The sequence below is a fragment of the Solea solea genome, chromosome 6 (genome assembly GCF_958295425.1).
Source record: "Solea solea chromosome 6, fSolSol10.1, whole genome shotgun sequence".
Classification (NCBI taxonomy): Eukaryota; Metazoa; Chordata; class Actinopteri; order Pleuronectiformes; family Soleidae; genus Solea; species Solea solea.
Genome location: NC_081139.1, coordinates 19,697,076 through 19,722,282, shown reverse-complemented (window position 1 = coordinate 19,722,282; position 25,207 = coordinate 19,697,076). Strand labels below are relative to the sequence as shown.

The 25,207-nt window shown below is 39.9% G+C and overlaps 1 protein-coding gene across 5 annotated transcripts in view; it reads right to left on the bottom strand.

Annotated features, from left to right (window-relative positions):
* The window catches only part of kif21b (kinesin family member 21B), an 82,225-nt gene that overhangs the window by 34,939 nt on the left and 22,079 nt on the right, over positions 1-25,207 (bottom strand). For 4 of the 5 annotated variants that reach the window (XM_058630855.1, XM_058630856.1, XM_058630851.1 and 1 more), the window contains exons 2-17: positions 13,936-14,158; positions 13,130-13,312; positions 11,299-11,448; positions 9,208-9,342; positions 8,517-8,696; positions 7,837-7,952; positions 6,657-6,852; positions 5,543-5,732; positions 4,996-5,059; positions 4,622-4,852; positions 3,156-3,288; positions 2,922-3,075; positions 2,470-2,658; positions 1,754-1,953; positions 1,550-1,657; positions 177-490 (exon numbers count right to left, since the gene is read on the bottom strand). In XM_058630855.1, coding sequence (XP_058486838.1) covers positions 177-490; positions 1,550-1,657; positions 1,754-1,953; positions 2,470-2,658; positions 2,922-3,075; positions 3,156-3,288; positions 4,622-4,852; positions 4,996-5,059; positions 5,543-5,732; positions 6,657-6,852; positions 7,837-7,952; positions 8,517-8,696; positions 9,208-9,342; positions 11,299-11,448; positions 13,130-13,312; positions 13,936-14,158 — 2,766 coding nt within the window. The remainder of the gene's footprint in view (positions 1-176; positions 491-1,549; positions 1,658-1,753; positions 1,954-2,469; positions 2,659-2,921; positions 3,076-3,155; positions 3,289-4,621; positions 4,853-4,995; positions 5,060-5,542; positions 5,733-6,656; positions 6,853-7,836; positions 7,953-8,516; positions 8,697-9,207; positions 9,343-11,298; positions 11,449-13,129; positions 13,313-13,935; positions 14,159-25,207) is intronic. The other variant, XM_058630852.1, reaches the window with a different exon arrangement.

Below are 25,207 nucleotides of genomic sequence, written 5' to 3'. Positions count from 1 at the left end.
TGTGTAATTGTTTTCAAACGTCTCCCTTTTTTTTTTATATTTCCTCCCTAAAACAAAAACAGAGCCAGAAAAGTTTAGAACTTCTACAGTGTTGGGGCTCTAAAATGCCAGAGTTCTGTGGACATCAGCTGTATCCTGAGAAGAATTGGTGCATTTTGAAAGCGGTATTTTCTCACCCAATGATTCTGGTTCCCTCCACACTTCCCTCACTCTCTCCCATGTTTCCAAACATATTCTTGTTGTTCCACTGTCTCACGAGCCCGCTCACAGTCCTCGCAGAGTCCGGTTCGGAGCTGCTCGCCGTCGTGCTGCCTGAAAAATCGGCTCCGGAATCTGAGACCGGTGGAGAGTTGTTCCATCGGGCCACGCGTCCAGCCACGCGGTCCGACATGGGTTTGGCCAGGCGGCGCAGCGCCGTCACCTCCTGGGTTTTCCTGCGCAGCACCAGCTCCTGCTGCCGCTTCTGAGACTCCAGCGCTCGAATCTGATACTGGTGGACAAGAGGAAGAGAGAGACACACGCAGTTCTTTAAAAGGGTCACTGATGAGTCTACTTCATCTACATATCATCACATGATTGATTAGATATGAGAGTTTTTTGGGACAACAGGCGCTGATCATTAAGTTAAGACTTTCGCTGAAAGAGTAAATGGAAGGATGACGAATTTAAATGCAAGTTTAAATGCTTTCATGATGAAAAATAAAACATTCACTCCAGTGTAAACAAAATAAAGATGATGATCTTTACAAAATACAGTGTGATATAAGCTCCGACATTGGAACAGCTATTCTGCTCCTGTAACGAGGAAATAAATGGTCCACATTGTGACTCATTACATTTGCAGTCTGCGTAATTAAGCATTTATATTTTTTATTGGGGTTTTTTGCACACAAATAGCATAAAATAAAGTGTGGGGGGGAAATAACATTAAATCTTGCCAAGAGAGTTCAAGAAGCCAAAGACTTCACAAAGAAAAAACGAGGGAAAATCATATTTTTCCTTTTCTGATAACTGATGCAGTGATTTTGACCAGTAAATTTTACATCAATCATTCTTCAAGTACAGCGAGATTTTCACGACAGCTGTTTGAACACAGATTAAACCGTTACGTACAATATGATTTATAATGTCCATCTCCCACTGTAAACTGTAAATATACAGCATATAGTAATCATTTTTATTATGACTTATGGACACCAGTGTTATTGACAGCTGGTACTGTCCTGGTGGCAGGCGACTGCAAAAACTGTCATGGCACCAGTAATATCGCAAATCTCCAAGTTCCAAAACAGAATTTTATTTTGTAACAGGAGTCAATTATCCTGACTCAGTAAACACACGCACACACGTTTGCACAGCATTCAAAGTGAGGACGCTCTTAGACATAATGAATTCCAGAGGTCCTTACCCTTACTTTCACCATCACAACTCATTCTAACCTAACCCTAAAACCAGGTCTTAACTGAAAAAGCCCTTTAAAGATGTGAGGACCATCCAAAATGTCTTCACTTTCCCAAAATGTCCTCACTCACAACACATGCAGACTGACCTCTTGCCGTCGATGCTCCTTCTTGAGTTGAGAAATCTCACGGTTCCTCTTCGCCTCCACAATCCTCCTCCTCTGCTGCTCCTCCTTCATCTGCTTCATCAGTGCCACCTTTAAAAACCACACACACACACACAGTAGCAGCATTAGCCTTTTCATGTTTTCCTCAACACTCAGATTCTCGTCTCTCTCTCCACACCCTTTCACCTTGGCTTTCTTCATGTCGTTGACCTCGCCCTGGAGTTTCTTCAGCTCCCGTTCGTACCTCCCCTGGTTCTTGAGGAGACGCGCGTGCTCCTTCTGCGCCGTCTGGAGCTTCAGCAGGTCGCGGTTCATCTCCTTGAGACGTTTCTCGTACTCCTGCTTGATCCGGCTCGCCTTCTCCTCCGTGTAGTTCTCCATGGACACTGTGTGGCAATGGAGATGATGTTTTTCAGGAAACGTTATCAGCATAGTGTTGATATTTTTAAAAGAAGATTTAAGATTTAACTTTATAGTAGCCTGTTTTACTGTTGGGTATGTCACAGTGTTTTAGTTTCTTATCACTTCCTGTTCCATTTACTTTTGATATATTGTATTTACTTATTTTAAATACGCTTATAATTTATTATGAGGACTTTATTAATGTTTTTTTTTGTTTCATTTATTCACATACAACACTGTTTCCAGTGGTATCGCCATGTAAAATAGCATTTCCTCAACATTTTTAATTATTGATTCTGGCTTTAATGTGTTTGCTGATATTTATGCGCCTGTGTGAGTGCTTTTATGAGAAACACTTTGTTATTGTGCAAACAAAAAACACTTTATCTGATCTGATTTGATTAGACGACACTTATTATTACTTTAGTGCTGATCATCCATCCAACTTGTTTTGTTAATCCCCAACAATATCTATGGACTACAAATCCCATGGTGCTCACTGAGGTTCTGCAGCACTCGGTCTCTCTCCAGCTGAGTGTCTCTGATCTTGTTCTGCAGCAGGATGAGCTTCTCCTCGTACTGCAGCTTCAGCATCAGCAGCCTCCGCTGACTGTTCTCCAGCTCGTCGATCAGCTTCTGTTTGATCTCGATCTCGCAGGTCAGGTCAGCGAGGTCTGCCTGGAAGTTAGCTGCGGGTTGACAGACAAAGGTCAGAAAAACATTATTTTTGTATTTGTATATAAATGTCAACACAACCTCAGCCACACTCACACAAAAACACTCACACGCATGTGTTTCAATCTTCCCGACATCGGGCTTAAATTGAGTCATGTTTCTTTTAAAAGGTTCAAAGATGTCTTGACAGGAAGTGACATAAATCAAGCCTGACAAAAAACAGAGGTCTGGTGTGTGTGAGTGTGTGCGTGTGTGGTTGCAGCTGTCAGAGACTTACCTTTCTCATCAGAGTCAGAGTCAGAATCCACCAGGCTCTCGTCGCTGTCAAACTCGTCATCCTCCTCCCTGCCCTCCTCCTCGTCCTCCCCCTCGTCCTCCTCACAGCCACTCTCCTCCTGCAGCGGAGACATGATGTCCTGCACATACAAACGCTGACATGAGACTTGATAAAATCTGACAGTTTTGATCGTGGCCAACATTTACTCCCACGTTCACAAATTTGTAACCTTACCTCGGCGTAATTGTCGTCTGAATCGATCTCTCCATTCTGTCCGTTTTGTCCATTTTCCCCGATCTGTCCATTCTCTCCGTTCTCGTGCATGTGCAGCTTCACACGCTTCTTCAGACCTTTCTCCAACTCCGGACTGTCAGAGGAGAAAAATAACAGTTAAGCCACAGCAGCACATCACTGTTAAAGCTATTTAAATAAACCCTGTTTTACTCTTTGTTTCCCTAAAACAACTTAAAATAACCAAAATCCAGATCTGATCCTACTGCATGTGATCACAAGAAACACATCCAAGACACATTTCAATGCTAGGCGTGAACAGTCACACTTCACTCTGAGATCAGATCACTCAGGACAGATGTTAACACCTGGATTAACCATGGCCTCTTTCTCCTTTAAGTGAAAATACTCACACTCCTCACATCCACCATTAAGGCTTTGGGAGTGCTGCCAAGCTCTTGGTAATATCAACCCTCTGAAGTCGTTAGGACCTCTTCATCTGCTCATACACTGTACATACGTCTTGCCCTTTTAGCTCTTTATGTTTTATTACCACCTTCATTCTTCTTCTTGTTTTCCCTCGTTTACTTCCATCTTTATCCCATTAAACCTAAATGAGTGTGTTAGGCTGTGTGCTCTGCTCCCTCATGACCCACTGGACCACTTTTTGTGTCCAAGCCAGCTTTACTACTGAGCACTGGCTGCATCCCAATCCTGTATAGAACTTTGCCCCAAAGCCCTAATTGACTTGTGATGTGCCACTTAAAGCTGCAGTGCATAAGATATGGTGAGTTTTGTTGTTGTTGTTGTTATTCTGCCTCTGTTTGGTGTTTGCATACAGATATGATGTAAAATTATCTTCATTGGAAAACAGGCTCAAGCAAACCGTCAGACCTGACTGAGGGAGCATTTGTGTGTATACAGCTGCAGCACAGGGGTGGGCGGGGACAAGAAGTGTTTATCCTGTGAAACACAAAGCGTTTTTTTTTGTGCAGGAGAATTCACTTCTGAGACTTCCTGTGGATGCTTTTTTGTGTTTTCAGTCATTCTACAACTCGTTTGTCTCGCTTTACTAGCACAATGTTTATGTGCAGCTCGGGAATGTCACCAGACAAGACGAGATCTATACACTGCTACACCGAGGAGCACAGAGGGTTGTGTGGAGCTGAAAGGCTGACTCATTTCACAATGCTTTGAATCAATATGACTTGTTTGCATTACAAGCAACAAAACTATGTTCAATATATTATTGTAATATTTAAAAACATTGTGATATACTGCTAAAGATCGCAATATTTCCTGAAAATGATTCTCCAACAAATATGTTCAACCTAAAAATCTTTGTGATACTATGTTTGTTGGATTTTTCCTTATAAAGTCTATGTGGGAGTAAAACGTACATAAATGTTTTTGGATATGAACCATTTGGTAACTGAAGTAAAATCTTGTATGTGCACTCCTCTCCTCACCTCATCCTCCTCTGCCTCCTTTCCTTCTTCTTCAGCCTCTCAATGTCCACCTTGGCTCGGCGTAACACGTCCGTCATCTCGGCCTCCATGGACACCGGGGCAGGGGAGGAGCCAGGCGGGTGTCCCGGTGCAGGGCTGAGGGTGGAGGAGGAGAACTGAGGGCGGGAAGAAAGACGGACCGCCTGCCGTCGCAACGACTCGTTCATGGCCTCGCTCTCGAGAAGCTTGGTTCTGACAGAGGGAGCAGAAATGTGACAAGATCAGTGCAACGGATTTAAACAGACATCTATTACCAACAAGAACATTTGACACACATATAACAAATAAATTATAATTATATATAATATTTGTTATATTTGTTTTTGAATTCTTACCTGAGTTCTTCAACCTCTCGGATGTAGTTCTGGATTAGAGCCCCAATCTCCTCATTGCCCTCACCTAGAGGTCAGAGGTCAAAAGAAGATCAGGTCAGAAAAAAGTACTTTGTGAAGTAAGAATGCAGTACTGGCAAAAATGTTATTTTCTTTTATTTTTAACACATGAAAAATAAAGAAAGATTTGTGTCTGTTACTTTCTTATTTAAAGTCCTAAAGTATTATTTCAAGTGGTGGAAACTATGGCTTAATTTTTACGGTGTATATTTTATCCTTCTGTTTTTTATCCTTTTTTTAATATTTTATGAATATCATACTTTGTGTCTGTAAATGTTACTCTTATTTGTTAGTGTCTGTCTGTCTGTCTGTAACCCTGTTATATGTGCAGCTGCCTGTCTCAGCCAGGACCCTCTTGTAAACAACATTTTGACACTTTCCTAATATTAAATAAACACTATGACAATATTAAAAAGATGAGGAACTTATAAAATGACTGTCATCTTGATGGTTAATACATGTAAAATAATGACAGATCTCCATCACGTACCTGACTTGGTCAGCAGGTTGCTGACCTCGTTGGCCAGCAGGTGTGTCACACGCGTGTTGAGGTGGTCTATGGTCTCCTGCATGGCCTTGACCCTGAGACGCAGTGTGTCACTTTCTCTCTGCAGCATGGTGTTCTCCTGATACAGGTCACTGAGCCCCTCTGAACCATCCTCACATGCGACGCGTTTCCCCTGCACAGACAAGCAAACAGTGTGAATAACAACAGCCAGGACACTGAAAACACAGAGCTGTTTTTTTAAATCTGTGCTGTTGCATAGAACTGGATGCTGCATTCCAACAGAAACACATCGCTGTTGTTTATAATCAGCTGGTGATTTGGTGGCTCTACAATAACTAGTGTTGTGTTCTGAATGATGAATAACGATAAAACAATCCTGTTGTGTCAGCTTCCAAACAGAAAGTCACTATTTACTCACAGCTTCAACACTCCAACACACCATTATCTCCAGTCACATTACATGGAGGTCAGCCCATTTCCTCATCACAGTCATATATTAACTCCCCACTAGTAACCATGGTAACCCTCTTATATTACATCAGAAAATGATGATCTAGGGGAAATAATTGCTCATCTCTTGTTTCCCCAAATGCCAAAGATGATGTAAATGTTAACTTGCACTTTTCTCCCATTTCTTGGATGGATGCAGCAATCTCTCCACGTATGTCTCCTCACAATGCGTAAAATGAAACGCCTTTTTAGATTTTAAACCATTTTTGAATCTCTCAGGACTAACTAATAAAACAACTACTACAATGTGAACGGAAATTGAAGCGGAATTCTCTTTTAGCAACAAGTGGAGTCGCTCCCTGGTTCTATCTTGTCTCTTCAGTCTCATCATCTCTCTGTTTTTTATGAACTGCCATCTTGTTTTGTTCCAATTCACCTTGTCTTTTTCCCCTTCTTGTAGCCAGTTACTATCTTCAGTTTCATCCCTCTCTTACAGACTCATTGCATCACTTACACTGACAGCCATGTCATTGCTCTTCTCTTCAAACCGTCACTTTTCATTTCTCTCCCTTCATTCACACCTCACTCTCCTTTCACCTCCTCCATATCTTTATTATTTCTTTGTGCATTTCTCTTCCTCTCTCACCGCCTTGTACTCCATCAGCTCCAGCTGAAGTCGGGCTATCTCAGCGCGAAGGGTGTTGATCTGCTGGCTGGTCTTGTCCTGGTTCACCACCACCTTGTTCTTGATGTTTCGGGCACGGTTGGCGTACTTCAGCGTGTTCAGGGTCTCCATGAAGTCCCGGTCTGAAGGACTGACACAGGCTATCATCACCGTGCGACTGGAGTGGAAGAAGAAAGAAATTGGTAATAAGTGACTCATGACTGCAGAAGATATGTGTGTATGTTTTAGGGTTGTCACCTTTTAACGAGAAATTGAATATCCATTCAACCTTTTAAAACCCTCTTTTAGTTCAAAATATCCAGCCCAGAAGGGTACCAGACCGTTTGAGGTAATTACTGTGTGATCCAGCAGAGGGCACTGTGAGCACAGGTTAGCCTTGGAGCCGCACTTGACCCATTAGAAGAATATGACAGTGATGTTTATAGCTGCAACTAATGATTACATAATTGGTTATTCTGTGGATTATTTTCTTGATTAGTAGAGTAGTTGTTTGGTCCATAAAATGTCAGAAAATGTTGACCAGTGTTTACCAAACCTGAAAATGATGATGTTCTTAAATGTTTTGTTTTGTCTTGTTTTAATGACGTATTTGTTAAATGGAGCAAAAGAAACCAGGAAATATCCACGTTTAAGAAGCTGCATAATCAGAATGCTTGTTTTAATGATTGAAATAAACACTCAATGTTCAAAATAGTTGACGATTAATTTAGTAATGGATTAATAATTGAATAATCTTGTTTTGTGATGAAAATGGAGGACACGAGGAAGCTAATTCATCCTCCTGAGCAGACAATCGCGACACCAAAGCATCTGGAAAACGGTGTGTGTGGAAGTGTTTCGAGCAAATAACAAAGTAAGGAGTCATATTGTAGCTTAGCCGTTAGCTTTACCCAAGTGAGGCAATGGAGGATGCACCACGTACAAGCAGCTCAACAAGAGTTCAAGCTAGCATGACTAAGGGTAAAAGTAGTACTAAATAGTGATGTTTGTGTGTGTGTGTGTGTGTGTGTGTGTGGACAGGGGGAATATCCAAATATTTTTGAAGGTACGTTGTGCGTGTCATTGACTTTTTGGAAAAGGTGAAAGCCCTAGTAAGTGTTTATGTGTATGTGTATGTGCATGTGTATGTGTGCTAACATACCTGTTGCCTCCTAAAGAATCCTGCAGTAGACGTGTGAGTTTGGAGTCTCTGTATGGAACATGTCCGCTCTTCTTACTCTGATCTCCTAAAGCACTGATCACATTTCCCAGGGCCAGCTATGACACACACACACACACACACAGAATAGACCAACATATTCACAGAACTGATTACAAACATGCTAACATTTTTAACAGCAGTGCATGTAAGTACAGTATTAAATAGTTCTTCTCAGGACAATCCATTCATTTTGACAGCCTAAACAAAGGCATTGTCCCTGAACCTAAACGTAACCCTAACGTTAACCTAACCCCAATTCAAATCTTAGTCTTAAACTTAACCAGTTCTTCAGAAATCTTCAGTTTCTGCCTCATTAGGACCGGGGTTTGATCTACCTGACGACTGCTGGTCCTGACAAGGTCAGTGTTTGTGACAGAAAAGGTCCTAAAGTGCCATTTGAAGCTTTTACAAAGACATAATTCTCCTTTGTAACAAATATTCTCCTCCCCTAAAGCAGAAAATAAACAGCCCAAATCAGATTTTACATTTTTATCTGTCCAATATCCGATCGAGTGATTTTTACCAGTATCTGACCAATACTGAGTATCTTATGGGCTCATCCCTATAACAAATACAACTACACACACACACATAGACGTGTCCTCTCTTGTCTGTCTCACCAGTCCACAGTTGATAGAGATCCCCTCCCTGGCTCTCTCTCCTGTGGCTCCTGTGCGTTTCAGCCTCTCAGATCCAGCCAGGTCCACAAAATGAAACTTGGCCATCAGCGTCTCGTACTCCGGCTGAGCGATGGGGTTGGATTCCACACCGTTCACCTCCCCGTTCTCCCCTCCTCCATTCTGTGAGCATGGGTGGCAAGATAAATGACGATGCTACAAATATTCAGAATTTTTTTCTAATTTTTCCCCCCAAAAATATACACATTTCTTTTCACATTCCAAACACAGCAGCGGTGACTGCTCTAAGACAGCAAGGGAAGCTCAGCTTCCTCTAAAATGTCATCAAATATGTACTGTGTTGTATTTACATGTCAATACTAAACGTGCACTTAGATTAGAATGTGTCACTAGTGCTTTCAGGGTCAGCTGTTTATCACGGATGACGGATCGTCTTAGGTAATTTCCATATTCTCGTAGCAGCCTCCACATTAAAAGGTTTTTGTGTGTGACTTGCTTGGCGATATCGTATAAATATAATTATCGTGTTTCCTGGTTCTAGTTGTTCCTTTGCACAATCTATGTAAGAATTTATGTATAAATAACCAGGGCTGAAATGAGCTTCCCCTGTTCCCCTGAGGTTTGCAGCTTCCCCTGCAAACCTCACCCGTCCACCCACTGACCCCACTCTCACCATGAGCGGCTGCTGGCAGACTCTCATCTGACACAGGTAGATGGTGAAGATGGCGTGCGAGCGGGAGCTCTGAGCATTCATCTGTGTGCTGGCCGTGGTGCGGGACAGAGCGCCGAGCTTCAGACACTGCAGCAGCTGCAGGAAAACACACACAGGACATTTGATCATGACTTAAATTGAAATGAACTAAAGAAAAAGAAATAACCTAATAACTGATCTTTGAGAGGAAATCACTTTTTTTTTGCATGACTCCAGACTTTCGACAAACACAATTTGAGCCACTCTTTCAAAAAGCTGCCAACAGCAACATCTTTACATTTTCTGTCCACTGTTTGATTTCCTTTCCCTTCTTCCCGTGACTACATCACCTCCACATGATGTGTCTCACAGGAGTTCACGTCTGTCTTCACAAGGCTAAGTTCCACTTCGTTTCAGCTTCTAATTCAAAATTCTAATTCTTTTCTAGTTTTAAGAGGAAATGGTCTGTATATTCTAGCCTTAATGACCACTCAAAGCTGCTTTACGTTACAGTTTTCGTCATTCACATATACATATATATACTGTAAATACATTCACATGCTGTCAGCACAGATGTCAGGAGAAACTTAAAGTCGCAGGTCTTGCACAGGGACACATCTGCATGTAGACGAGCACAGCCCGGAATTTAGCCCTCAATCTTATGGTTGAAAAACAACCCACTGAGCCACAACTTCAAACATACAAAAAACTAGGTTTTTAGCTACTTGTTCAAAAAGGGCTGCCAATATCTCTCCCCTGTGACTCCATCACCCCCACACTCACTCTCCTGTCTCCCACAGGAGTTCACATCTGTCTCCACTTGTCTCTCATCTGTCTGAAGTGTACGTAGGGAATGTGAAGCATGAGGCTCAACGTGGCCAAACTGCCTCACCTCTTCCACTCTCATCTTCATTTCAGCTTCCGTTTAAAACTCTATCACCTGTTTTAAAAGGAAACTATAGCATCACAGAGTAGGAGTCTTTTTTGGCTCTTAATCACCATCTGTCTCCTCCGTTGACCTCTTTCCTCATCACATCCCCTCCCTCCTGCAGCCCTCTTGACCCTAACACATACTCCTTCGTCTTCACTGCCAGCTCTCCTTCATGAGAACTGTTACTCATCCATGATGCATGAATGTAAGTAAAAGAAACTGAACCTCACATGTCTGATGCTAAGAAAAGAAACTCGCCTGAAGGAGTCAACAATGTGAGTTGAAAGGATATATCTACAGCTTTTCTTCTCTTCCCCTTTCAGTCCAACACTCCACTACATCCTTACATGTATCTGTTTGTAGTGTATTTTCACTTACTCTAACATGACTCACATTTTTTTAGGCTCAAATAGAAGCTCTGAACTCTTAGTTAGAAAATCCAGACAAGTAATCTGAATTTATAAAAGAAATTGGAAGGTATTTTAAGTCTGAGACCATTGAAAAATCAAAGACAGCAAATCAAATATAAAATACATACAAGAGGTTTATTGTCATATGCACAGTAAAATATAACAACTGAGGTTTACAATAGTATTAGAAGAAGGCATTTAAATTTGCCTTCTTCTAAAACTATAAAAATGTAGCATAAACAATAAAATTTACTTTAAAATTAGGCTTGAACGAAGCAGAAGAAATTGCTCTGGTCTTTTTCTTTGGCCAATACCAATTATATACAAGGCCTTTTTTGGGTCCTGCAGAGGTCTAACATAACATAGCTTTTCTTTAATAAACATGTATGGGTTTACTAAACTAAACATTAGTTTAAATACATCAAAAAAGTCAAAACCAACATTTTTCCCAAAGAAATCTAATTTAAAAATGTCAAAAAGGGTTATACGTGTATTTAGCAACATTAATCAAATTTTAATTTCATTTAAATTTAATTAATTGGCTCGATTCATTAAAAAAAATCAACCAAAACACTAAAAATAGGCTACTTCTAGTTTAATCATTGAATTTTTTTTTTTTTTTCCACTATTTATGATTTTATCATACTATACTTTTTGTACAACAAATAGTACCTAACAATACAAACCCACAAACAATAGATGATATAGACCAATGTGAAAAAGTGTACCCACCTCTTCCTCTGACTGGACTAGTCTGGATGTGACTCCAGTTGTGTAGATGCTGCCGTTGGCGTCCTCATGGATCTTAATGTTGGACTTCCTGTTCCGACTTTCTGGATCTCTGGTTCCATCAAATAGGTCCAGGACCTCTTCGTTGTACAACTATGACAAACAAGAGTCACAGACACAGACAGATGTATTTTAATGGATAATATCGAGTATACTGTATAACTCGGGCAATGATCCATAGACAATATTTCTTACTATTTTTAAAAATCTCCAAGGAAATATCATCAAAATAAATACATAGAAAGAGTTTGCAAGATGTTCAGAAAGATAATAAAGGAACTTTAAATTCACTGTCATTAACACTAAACTTAAAGATCTTATCAGTGAAAACAGGTTTTTATTGAATAAACTGAAACTTAAGTCTAAAAGTTCCATAAAAATGTTATTTTTTGCTGTGATGAGACTTATTTGCACACAGCTCTGTCGTCTCGGTAATTGACCTCTCAAAAACCAATGAGGGCAACAGAGGTCAGCTGAGAGCTCAGCTGTTCCCACCTACTGCCACTCCCCCTACACACACACACACACACACACACACACACACACACACATCTATATATCCACCCTAACCCCCTCCACACATAAACACATCCATCTGCTTATAATCAACAGAGATAACCTTATGACCTGAGAAACCTAGAAACACACTGGGACCAGACTGGCAAGAAAGGAAATTAGCTCGACAGAATGAGTGCTTATTCTATTAAAATTGTTATTGTGAAATGATTATTGACATAATCACATCATATATACACACACCCACATATAGACAATCACCCCCCCAATCCGCACCTAAACATTTGCCTGACAGAAACCATTACATGTCATATTATTACATTTCTCCTACACAACCATCCCTCCCTCGCTCTGATCCATCTTCATCCCCGCAGTGATGAGGAATAATGTCAGAGGTAATGGCCGACATTAATCAGGTCCAACAAAGCACAAGCAGACATTTCAGCCATCTGTCATCAGGTTGTCACTTCCTGTTTGTGAAAGAGGGGGGTGATTCTCCTCGTCCTTCTGTTTTGCCGCATCTGGTTAGAGTTAATGTGGACCCATATGCAACAGCACATACACATACAGACACAGCTGCCCTTTTAAGGATTCTAGTTGAATTTCCTTCATTTGGACGGCTGTAACCATCACCAGTTAACACCTTAACCTTAACCTCAACCTCAACCACAAAACAAATCTTAGCCTTAAACTTAACCAGATCTTCAGATGAGGTTCTGCCTCATTAGGACCAGGTTGTGGTCTCCATAGGGACCTGACAAGTTCAGTGTTTACACCAGAAAAGATCCTGAATACAAGAATACACACACACATTCTTGTAAAGCACTCTTAGTGAGGACACTCATATACTAGGGGTGGAAATCACAGGTTGCCTCACGATACAATACACGATACATGATCCACGATACAAATAACATTGCAATACAACGATTCTGCGATAATCGATACATTGCAAGACAATGATATAGCGATACATCACGATACCTAACACAATCATCAAGTAGAGACACCCGGCGAGTGAAACTGGCAGGAACTGTTTACTTTAGAGCGCCTTCATGTGTTATTTGTTTCATTGTTTGCATATTTGCCCTGGTGTATCGCTTATCGTATTGCACGAGGAAGGGCGATGTATAATGAACCCTATAATGAATTTTAACCCTAACCACACCCGCTATCAGAGCTATACTGTTAAAATGTGTGTTGCAGTGTGGTCCTACATGTGCTGTGCATCCATACTCGTACATGATCATGAGCTCACCTCTAGGAACTGGGCGCTGACTTTAAACTCTGGTGCCTGGGTGCCATCTTCCTGAGCTTGCAGCCTCCGGTTCTGGATTCCCTCAAACAGCTGGTGGACAGCCCGCGGAATGATACCCTGCTCCAGCTGGCTCAGGCTCATGTCGAAGCCTGTTCCCATGGTGTATGTCTTCCCTGAACCCGTCTGAAACGTATTAAATTGACACTTAAAGCTCTGATTTTATCCTTTAAACACTATGCACCTTACATGTAATGTGATTTTGTGTGTATTCACAAGTGCTGTATGTAGTCCAATTTGTGATTAACAATAAGTATAATAAATAGAGCCATATATTTTATAAACCATTTAGAAATGATTCAAGATACAAATCTAGCATTATTGGCCAAGTATAAGTACACATACAAAGAAATTTGATTCCAGTTTTTCAGGTAAAAAAGGAAGTAATTAGTTACACAACAAGAGCACATACCTCAGCCAAGCTTTAAACTCTTTGTTACCAATGTTTAACCTGAAATCTTTACATTTTGATCCACTGGATCCAGAAGACTTTCTGGATTTGTATAGAACTTTATCTGCTTATAGCTGTTACCATCTTACATAAGTATGACATGAAAATTCATCCTGATCTGTTGAGATGTCGCTGAGATACAGTATACACATCTTAACTTGTTGGGAATGCGACTTCCCTAATTAAAATTAAACTGCAGCAAAATCCGTAATATGAACCAGAACCACAAAAATATGGAATAATATTTCATCAAGTAAAATTAAAATAATCCATTAAACTCAAAGCCTTGCCATCCTACCTGACCATAGGCGAACACGGTGGCATTGTATCCCTCGAAGCAGCCTTCAATGAGCTTGTACACACAGGCCTGGTAGATGTTGTTCTGCTCTGAGTCAAGGTCAAACACATAGTCGTAGGTGAAGGCCTTGTCCTTTCCCAGCAGAACCTGTGGTTCTCCGCGTGTGACCATGGTGCAAACGTGACAGCCCTCGATCTTCTCCTTGGCCATCTGAGGACGAATCCTGTCAGGAGACGGCAGAAGAAGAGAGACAATGATTAAATAATTCATTATTTAAACATAAAAGAGCCATTGCACAACTCTGCAGACAAGACAGTGTTTTATAGTGTTTAAATGCAGTGTGTAAATCAAGCAGGATGAACTGATCTACAGGCTACACATGTTCTCCTTTAAACCACATGATAATTGTAGACAGGATGAGAACATCATAATGAACTCAAAGGAAAAGACATCCACATCCACAAGCCAAGACATAAAATGTATTATATTAGGATAAGCCTGTTGAGATGGACCAATATCTGGTTTCTATGGTGGGTCAAACACAGCAGGACAGAAAAACAATACAAGAAACAAAGAACACTGCAATTACAAAACTAACAACCAGAGAATGGACAAAAAACAGACCAAAAACAAAACATTTTATCAGAGAACAGACCAGAAAAACACAATGCAAGCACAAATTACAACCTATAGGCCAGTGGCCTTAAACTCGAGGCCTGTGGGATACATGTGGCCCTCCAATTGCTTTCATGCAGCCTGTTTTTAGAACCTTAAAAACATTTTTAAAAAATGCTATTCTAGTAGAAATTTAACCAACTCTCTTCTTTCAAACTCATCACCACTACCAGACCTTTCTGTCCAAACTGACAGTGAACCAGGACAGGACAGAGGACATATTGTGAAACCTAAACAGTAAGTATTTTGATTTATAAACTTTTTGGTCAGAATAACCTGGTATTTAACTGCAAAACGTTCAGCAACATTCAGTATAAGGCACATAGACAAGCTCCTGCAAGGTAAGATGGCAGCTAGCTAGTGCTGCAGGTGGCTAGCACTGCTAATAGCCACACTTGGCAAACTGTGTTTTTTGAGGTTTTCAACAGATGCCACTAATAGTGGAAGTAAATGAATGTAATATATACATTAATTATTCTTTTTACATTATTTTAGCCCAAATATCGCATTATTTGCACTAGCTAAATGAAGAGAAACTGCTAAAAGTAGCAGTTGCCAATTTCCTTTTAAAAAGGAAAGTTCTGTTTATCAGTGTTTTCGCCATTTTAAGTTTTGAAAAGACCTTTTATTTTAATTTAAAAAAGTTAATTTGAAGAATCGCATTTGTGCTGTGTCATGTCATGAGAGGCTTTCATTTTTTTGTCACAGCTTTTGTTTTGTCACAGCACTAGCTCAGTGAACACTGAGTATGCAAATCTATGATTTAATGTATATTAGCTGATTATTATGTGCCACTGTCCCATTCAAATTAAATAAACAAACAGACTAATTGACATGTGATGTGCTTTGAATTGGGAAATATGACTTGCAGGTAATTGTCTGAAGAAATACATCATTCAATATAGATTTTTAGTATTGTGAGTTAGGTAGTATCTAATAACAATAACTGTAGAATTACAATACATATTGAATCGACACCCATGTATCGTGATATAATCAAATCATAACAAAAGCATAACTGCCCCAGCCCTACATTTACTGTTTAAATATAGGATGACTAGATTGGCCCACATTACTTTGGCCTTCATGTAAGTTCCCTTTTTTTTAAAACTCACTGTGTGTAGAAGTGCAGAGTTGTTCAAAAAGGCAAACAAGACCAAGACCAACATCAGCAACAGCACACCTGTTGCTGTTACACTGTCAGAGAACGTGCAGTCAATCATAAAAGCGGTATGAAATAGACAGTTGTGAGAAAATCTAGTGTGGAAGACTGTCAGGGATGAGACAGACGATGTCTCATAAGTCATTATTACAGTGGCTGTTAATCCTCACTGTAGGGCTTTTCCATCTTGACAGGTAGTTCATGGCAGTTAATTGCTTTTACCCGTTTACATCCCAGCTCTAAAATAATCCCTGATTAGATTCATCTATGTAAAAGCAGCACCTGTGCAACATCTTTGAACTCACTGACAGAATGAGGACTGAGTGTTTAAATTTAGGTTCATTTTCAGCACGTTTGCCAGCAGAGAGGCACAACACCTTGCAGGCAAGACAAATGTCTAATTAATGCAGAGGAGGCCTTTTAAGAAGAAGATGAAGACGATTCATCTGTGTGGCCGCCTAATTTGGCCATTTTAATAGGGCTATTATTTAATGAATCAGCCCATTATTACATCACTTATTTAAGTTGACATGTTTTGTTCCCAGAAAAAATTGCAATTTGGACTGAAATTAAAAAACAGAAACAGTTTAGATCTCTGATTTTTCTGACCATTTAATTCAATATATAGTATATACATATTTTTATTTCAAATATATAGGTGCATTAGACAGAGAAACCACAAGTATTGTTCAATTAATGTATAGTTAAGCAATTTTCTGTATAATTTTATAATTTTTTAAATTGTATTGTCATCAGTCAATAAAGGCAATATACAGTATATAACAGGTCTTTTAGGTTGTATTTTATTATTATTTATAGTACTTATCTCAGATGTACAGCACTTTGTTTCAACTGTTATTGTTGTTAAAGTGCTTTATAAATAAAGGTGGATTGGATTAGATTAATACATATTAAAATATTAAAATTAATACAGATTAGATGGAAAATACTTATTTTATTTTAGAGTACATAGTATTTACAAAGTATCATCAATGGCCTGTGAGAAGCAAAAACATCTCAAAAGAAAACATTTCATGAGCTCAGACAAACAGCCTATCAAGAGATATCTTGTGTAATAGTTAATTGTAAGGAGGGTTGCAAAGGGGCGGATTCCCTGCAAATTTCCAGACACTTTCCACGGGTTTGGGAATTTATGGGAATTAATAAGAATATTTGCAACCCCAATTGTAAATCAGCTGTAGGTCTACTGTTCTCACATAAGACAATGTGAATGAAATAAAACGATGTGTTGTGCAGCCTTGTGTTAATCTGGGGCTTTTAGAAGAAAACTGTGGACACAGAGGAGAGATAATCACTTTAAGCTGTGGAAAAAAACCTCTGAGACAGCACTACTGGAACACTGGGTCCATCTCTCCACATGCTAAACCCCCCGGCTCTGTCTTTCGGGGATGCATATCAACTCCCCCGCACAGTGAGACCACACAAGAAACTCCCTTTGGGATGCAACAACAAAGACACACACACACTGGGAAGCCTGACAGCGCCACAGAAAATCCCACTAACCACCACACGGACAGCTGTTGTGTGGTCAGTGGGCAGCAGAACACCACAAAAACACACTACTGTACTATCTTCATCCCACACATGGGCCCCCTCTCTTAAGCGTGAACCAGAAACCACACCTACCACAAACACCCACTGTGATCCCTTCATCACACTTGGTCATGGTGCTGCAGAAACACACAGCAGAGCTGACGAAAGCACTTTATTTATTTATTTTTACTTTCTTTCAGACCATAAACGGGTTTAAGGAAGAATTTAGGGATGAGTTGATGCAATGATCGGTATCGGTTCATCAAGATTTTGCGATAGACAAAAAGATCTGTCAGTTACGTGAAATGATGTTATGTTTTTATAGTATTTCAATTATACACTGTGATATGTGTAGCGTTTATGTATCGATTGTGATGCACAAAAACAAATTTCTTTATGCCGGCAATAAAGTATCGTATCGTTCTGGATCATATTTTATCGTTGTGAATCATATGATTTCATGCCATATTGTATTGTATCATATATTCTATTGTGTCGTTCTATACCATATTGTGTCATATTGTATCATATCTTCTTTTATTTCTTTCAGTATTGTATCGTTCTGTATCATATTATATCATAATGTATCGTTCTGTATCATATTGTGTCATGACTTGTGTATTATATTGTATCATATCTTCTAGTGTATTGTTCTGTATCATATTGTATCTCATCGTATCATACCGTGTGATGTAATATTGCATTGTATTGCTCTGCATTATATTGTATCTTGTGCCATGTTGTGTCGCATCGTGTCGTACTGTGTTGTAAATCCAGTCAGCGCCCAAATATCATGATTCGTTCGAGTCATGACACAATCATATCATCCCAGTTGTAATACTCAAGGCTGTGATATCAGTATCAGACACAAACAGTGAAGTGGTATTGAGCCATTTCTAGAGGGAATTATAGATATTAGTTTGTCTAAGCAGCAGCAAAGTAACCCAGAATCCTCATGATGATGATGATAATGATGTTGTGCAGACAGATGAGATGCTTTTATCGCTGGATGTGACCTTGACTCTGGGGTTAATGCAAGTAAAACCACAGATTCCATACAAGCACTGTTTCAGCCAGTTATTAACAGAAATTGGATGTGGCATGTGAGGAGTGTGTTGGCTGTGGACAATGAACAGGGTGTGTGAGAGTGTGTGTGAGTGTGTGAGATGTGTAAAAATCTACCAAAAAAACAACTTGTAGGTCCGGATTCACTTACAAAAGTGTTGACAAGCTCTGCATCTAATTAGAGTAGACAAACATGCCTGGGACACACAACCAAAACACACACACAAAGAAGACGCAAAACAACACTGACAACCCATCAGTGATCCACAGGGAGAAGAAAATGGAACGGCTCTATAAATAATCAATACTCACACACACACACAGAATAAAGCCACAGCTCAGCTGGGCCAACATTTAGCCAGACGCACTAACAAAAGCTCAGATCTATAACATTGATCCAAGCAGCAAACATCTCACACACATTCATCATTCACACAAAGATGGCGACTCACACTAAAGGACACACAAGTATCTATAAATATCCCATAACACCACGATTAAATGTCTGTATGACACTGAGGGAGGAAGAGGAACAGAGAAGCAGGTTGTGGATCCTCATGCGGCAAATTAAAGCAGCAATCTTCTCTCATCTTTACTCACTAATGGGAAAGTGGTTTAAAGACCCCGGGGAGTCAGGATCAAACTCAAACACACACACACACACACACACACAATTTAACCATTAAATGTTTGTTCTTTATTCTAAAAGAAGATGATATGTCATATCTTCAAGTTCTCATCCTTGCATTAGAGTACAGTAGTTAATATTTTGATGGTACATTTAAATAAGCACAAACATCGTCTTCACTCACAACACAGTTCTGTCAATCACACACACACACACACACACACTTAAAAAACTCATTACCACACAAGCTCTGTGGGAAATATACTTATTACAATAATTATCAGAGCCAAGAGTGCTAATTAGGATTCAGAAAAAAACAAACAAACACACACAAACAAGAGCTTAATAATTGCCAAAAAAAAAGCTGATTAAAAAAAGAACATGCTACACCCTTTTGTGTAAAAGTTTTGGTGCAGTGCCTGTCATATTGACACACACACACACACACAGGCCTAACAATTATATATAAATATCTAATTGAGATTATTTTGACTGAAATTGCAATTGTGATAACTGTTACATAATTATTCTAACTTTCATTTGAACATCATAGACATAATGCATTTCCTAGTGCCTGACCCTATACCTAAAACTGAGTCTAAATGCTAAAAAGCCCTTTAAAGGTGTGAGGACCAGCCGAAATGTCCTCACTTCCTATGGCTCATACGTTTTTTTTGTCCTCACAAAGCTACAGATTAAACAAACCTTTATCCCTAACCTCAGTTAATGCCTTACCTTAACCTAATCAAACCTTATATCTAAACTTAACAAGTCCCTCAGAAATGAGGCTCTGCCTCTTTAGGACCAGGTGTTGTCTCCATGAGGACCACTGGTCCTGAAAAGGTCAGTGTTTATGCCAGAAAAGGTCCTAAAGTACATTCACACACACAAACACACACACCATGAACTCTTATGTGTAGTTTCCAGTGTTTGTCCCTCAGCTGGACCCACTTCACGAGCGTCCAGTTTCCTTGGGAACTGCACACGCTGCTCAGACACTTTCAGGGTTCATTGACTGTGCGCACCGATGCGAGCATATGTTTGTATTCACAACAGTATAATGGCGTTCCACTTGTAGTGTACGAGCGGCATATAACAAACGCCTTACACCCATTATTACGCCATAATCTGCACCTGAAATTCAATCGCTGACCCGGTGGCCAATCACATGCCAGAAAACAGCCTGGACCGAGCGCCAAGTCTGTTACCACTGAGCCCAGGGAAGCAGTAAAAAACCAGGCCACTGTGATCACTGTGTGCCAGCATGTGTGTGCGTGTGTGCATGTGTGCGTGTGTGTTCACGCTCAATCAACCTTCAACGAAAAGGCCAGTGATAGCCAAAGAGCTCATTTCCTTAATGTAAACACTTGAGTGAGGAAACAGCACGCACATAAACACGAACACACACACACACACACACACACAAAGAGACGGAGTTAATAGTATTCTCGTGCTGCGAGTGTGTCCGTGCTCTGTTGTGTCTCCTCTGGCCACGAGCCAGTGGAGGAAACCAGTCGCTGCCTTCATGTTTCCTTTACCTCTGTCCACTTATCAGAAGACAACATCCAAGCTCATCAAATTTCCCCCCCACGCAAGGACGTTCTGAACGCGACCTTCCCCTTCATTACGCTGTTATTTGTTATCTCTTTAACTTCACCGTGACTGTGCAGGAAAACCTCATCAGGCTGCTCTTTTGTCTCCGTGCTCTTGTCCTCGTCCTCACACCCCTGCCTGTTTTGCAGCAGCACCTCCCCTGCTCTTGCTGCCAGTGAAAACACACTGCATGAGGACAAAAGCGTGAATGACAGAAGTAGAGGAGAGGGGAAGAGCCTGTTCCATTTCCTTTTTTCCTTCTGATAACAGCAGCAGAGCCTAGTCACTTCCCACCTCCGGCTCATCAATCAAAACTTGGTTCTCATAATGGGAAAAAAAAAAAGCATAATTGCGATACCAATGTGTGTTCCTGAAATGCAAACACACAGTCACCCCTTCCTCTTTTCACACACGAGATCCAATAACTGTTGACACACAGCTCAACAGTCCGTCTGCCGAGCAACGGCGGTTACGCTGACAGCTAAGAAAACAAATAAAGCTCAACAGGTGACGACCAGGGCGGGAAAAGACAGTGATGGAAGATACAGCAGGAACTAGGGCTGTACTAATGTTTTTTCAATAATTAAAACCAGTTTGTTGATTTTAATGTGAATGTTTTCTGATTACTTTGCTCCGTATAACAAAAATAACATTAAAACTGCATCATTTTGATTTGTGGACAAAACAAGACATTTGAAGAAAGACTTTTGAGAAACACTGATCAACATTTTGCAACATTTTTGGACATTTTATGGGCCAAACAATAGCACCATTTATCAAGAAAATAACAGACAGATTAATCAATAATGAAAATAATTGTTAGTTGCAGCTGTAGCTAGAAACACCATTTTAATTCTCAGTGCTCATGCACTGAGCATGTATCTGTGCCGTGGTTAAATTATCGTTGGAATAATACACAACTCTTTTCCACAAATCAAAAATGTTTCAGTTTGAATGATTTCTTTGTTATATGGAGCAAAGTAACCACAAAATATTCACGTTTAAGAAGCTGAAAAATCAAAACAAACACTCAAACTGATTTATAATCAAGCAATTGTTTCAGCCCTGTTTTGTAATAATGTGTTAATATGTATAATTCCACAAAATGTGTCCCGTTTTTTTTTTTGCCTGACAGACATGTGGAACGTTTGTTTTTAGTTGTATGTTTTAAAAAAGCTGATGTCAGAATCATAATTGTTATGAGTCATTATTGTGCATTACATTCAAGTGTTCCAGGATCCTTTTATTCATCTGGATGCTAAAGAGCAAACTCTCCTGAGAACCGAGGAATATCTTAATTGTGGAGTCTCTGACTGACACACATTGACATTCATGTTTCGTCCAGAAGGTCACATACATATGCATGTGTGAAGCAGGCGAATGGAGTTGGTGTGTTGACGTAAGCGTGTCTGCATATTAGAGAAGGATTTACCTAAGATGAATGCAGCAGCAGCACATTTTAGTTGATTGGTTGTACTTTACAGCAGACACAAAACGCATTTGACATTTTGCAGCGAAAAAAAAAGAGGAAAATATTCCACTTAAGTGCCCAGTGTGTAAAATGCCTTTGCACACAAAAAAGGATGTAATTGTACTTCCTGTGGAAATGAAGCTTCCTTTTTGTATATATATATATATATATATATATATATATATATATACACACACACACACACACACAGTAGTCAGACAACACTTTCCCAACACTAGCACATATACACTTGTGTTACATCTCAACAAAATTGGGAAGTTTTTGCATGAATACAAAACAGATCTCTGCACCGCTGTTTCTATGAACACAAACACTGGTTTCTGTGCCAACTTTTATTTTTCCATTCACAAATATGGACTGCAAACAACCTAACACTACTTCTTCACATGCTGCCAAAATAGGAGGTGGCGAGACTCACTGAATTATCCATTTGTCATCACATTTATCTGTAAAAATCTGCCAACACTTTCCAATTCTGTGTCTGTCTCTCACATCTCGTTTCCTTTGTACGAGTGTCACACAACTACTGTCTCCTAAACCCTGGACCTGCAGCATCTGTTTCACAAAACCGACAAACAGCTTATTATTAACAAAACGATTGATCCATCAATTCATCCATTCATCCATCTTCTACAGCTTTATCCTGTAGGTGGGGTAGGTACAGCCTGGACAGTTTGCCAGTCCATCACAGGGCAACAAAACGATTCAATTCAATTTATTTGTACAGCACCAAATCACAACATACATTATCTCAAGGCACTGAATATAGTAAAGCAAACCCTTTTATAATATTATAGAGAGGAGAGAAACCCAACAGTTCACACAATGAGCAACACTAGGCATCAGTGGAGAGTAAAAACTCCCTTTTAACAGGAAGAAATCTCTGATAGAACCAGACTCAAAGATGTGCGGCCATCTGCCTCGACCGGTTGGGGTTAAAGGAAAAAATTGGGGACAGAGGAGATGTGGGGGACAGAAAGGAGGTGAGGGAGAGATAGAAGAAAGAGAGAGTTATAGTATGTTCCAGTTGGAGTCAGAAGTCGGAATTTCCGAGTTCCTAGTCAGAAGTGTCAACTGGAACCCCCCTCAAGTCAGTTTTCCAACACGGACATTTCACAAGCTCTTGTCATTCGTACGTCAATCATGAAAACCCTGCAAATTTGATTGTAAACCGTAAAATTATTTTATGAGTGGACAAAATACCATGCACAGTGTTGTTATCAACTGGTATTGCTAACAATGGCTAACCAAAGATATGGTTATGGATATTTGAGTCCATGTTTTATTTCAACTTCTCTGAGAGAACATGGTCAACTTGGAGATGAGACGATACCACCACGTCTTGTGTCCAATACAAATATCAGTCCGATACAGTTATTTTAGACCATTCATGAACTATGAAGCTGTTGTGCCAAGTAATTTCAAAGACATAATTCTCCAACTATGTAACAAATATTCTTCTCCCAAATGGAGGAAACAAAGAGCCCAAACACGACTCAGCTAAAATGATTTAGCTGATCTTTATTTACATTTTTACAGTCATAGTACCCAGCAATAAAACATTCGCCTAAGTTAAAGGTGTTTCTCTCTAATACCAAACTTGTCAGTGCATGTCAAAGGTATCAAAACTGCTTCAGGATGCACCATCAGCTGACAGGGTGTTGTCTCCGCAAACAAACCACACACTCAATTTCTCGCAAAGCCCCAACAGCACTTTGCCATGAAATAATAAAAAACTCTAAGCTGCACATATACATATTCGGTGTAACTGTATGACAGTTTGAAATTGGACACCAGAATAAGACATAAGAAGATGTTTTAAAATAGAAATGTTCACAAATAAAAGTGTTTCAAGACGTTGTTGTAATGTTGTACCTATGGGGGTACTTTGAAAAGGTCAGCTCTGGCGTCAATGCACTTAGTCCAGACATGTCCAAAGCCTTTAATGTATTTGTGTGTACATCTACGTTGTATTATTCATGGCCAGGGACGGACTGGGACAGAAAATGGACACAAGTCACCTGACATCCCCACTAACTCAGCTGGTAAGGAGTTACGCTCTGAAACCAGAATAATTTAAAGAATACATTTGAATAAGGTTTTTCTATAACTGTAGGTGTTATGCACCTGTGGATATTACATACCAGTAAATAATCTTTAAAAAGTGGACACATTTTTTTGGTTTTCCTCTCACCTACTGACTTTCAAAGGACGACACATGCAAAAAAAAAGACAAAAGTTGTGACAGTGACAAAAAGGCTTCATAGTACTCAGCCTGTCACTGATAAATACAAGAGTTCTTATTTTTGTTTTACCAAACTGAGGTCGATAATATCAGTGTTCTATTCACTACATGATAAATAGCAAATACAAGACACTGCAGCATCATTTACAGAGCAGACGGCCTTTCCCTTTCAGACAGAGATTAACGCCATGCAATCGGTCCAACAGAGATTACATAAACACAAGCACACTGTCTCCATCTGGTTCTGTTCCGTTTGCCTGCGCTATAACCTCCGATTAGTGCTTTGTCATTGCGTTTAGATTAGGATTAACCCGACTGACACAACAGGGTGTTTGTATTTGTGCAAGACGGACTTACATTACGTGCTACATTTCAAACTTACTGGTTGCATCCAATACTTCCAGTTTTGAGATTATGTCCTTGTATAATGAATGAAAGTGTGTGTTCTTCTTTGGGTATCTTTGTGAGGACCAAAACACTTAGAGTGAGGACATTTTGGTAAAGTGAGGACATTTTGGTGTAAATCATCCCTTAAAATGGCTTTTTGAAAGTTAAGACTTGGTTTTAGGGTAGATTTGGGTTTAGGTGAAGGTCAGGGAATGCATTATGTCAATGAGTGTCCTCACGACCCATGCTGCACAAACCTGAGTGTGTGGTGACAAGCCCAGCTGAACTCTTATCACCCTGTGAGCAAGTCCAGGTCATGTTCCCATGGCAACAAGGACAAGATAACTCTGCACATACCCAAGTTTACAACCATGAGAACACAACTACTTAAAAAAAAGTAAGAAATACGAGATGTTTAGCTTTGTACAGTAACACTTCTTACTGAATGTAAGCTCTTGGTAAAAGCTTACA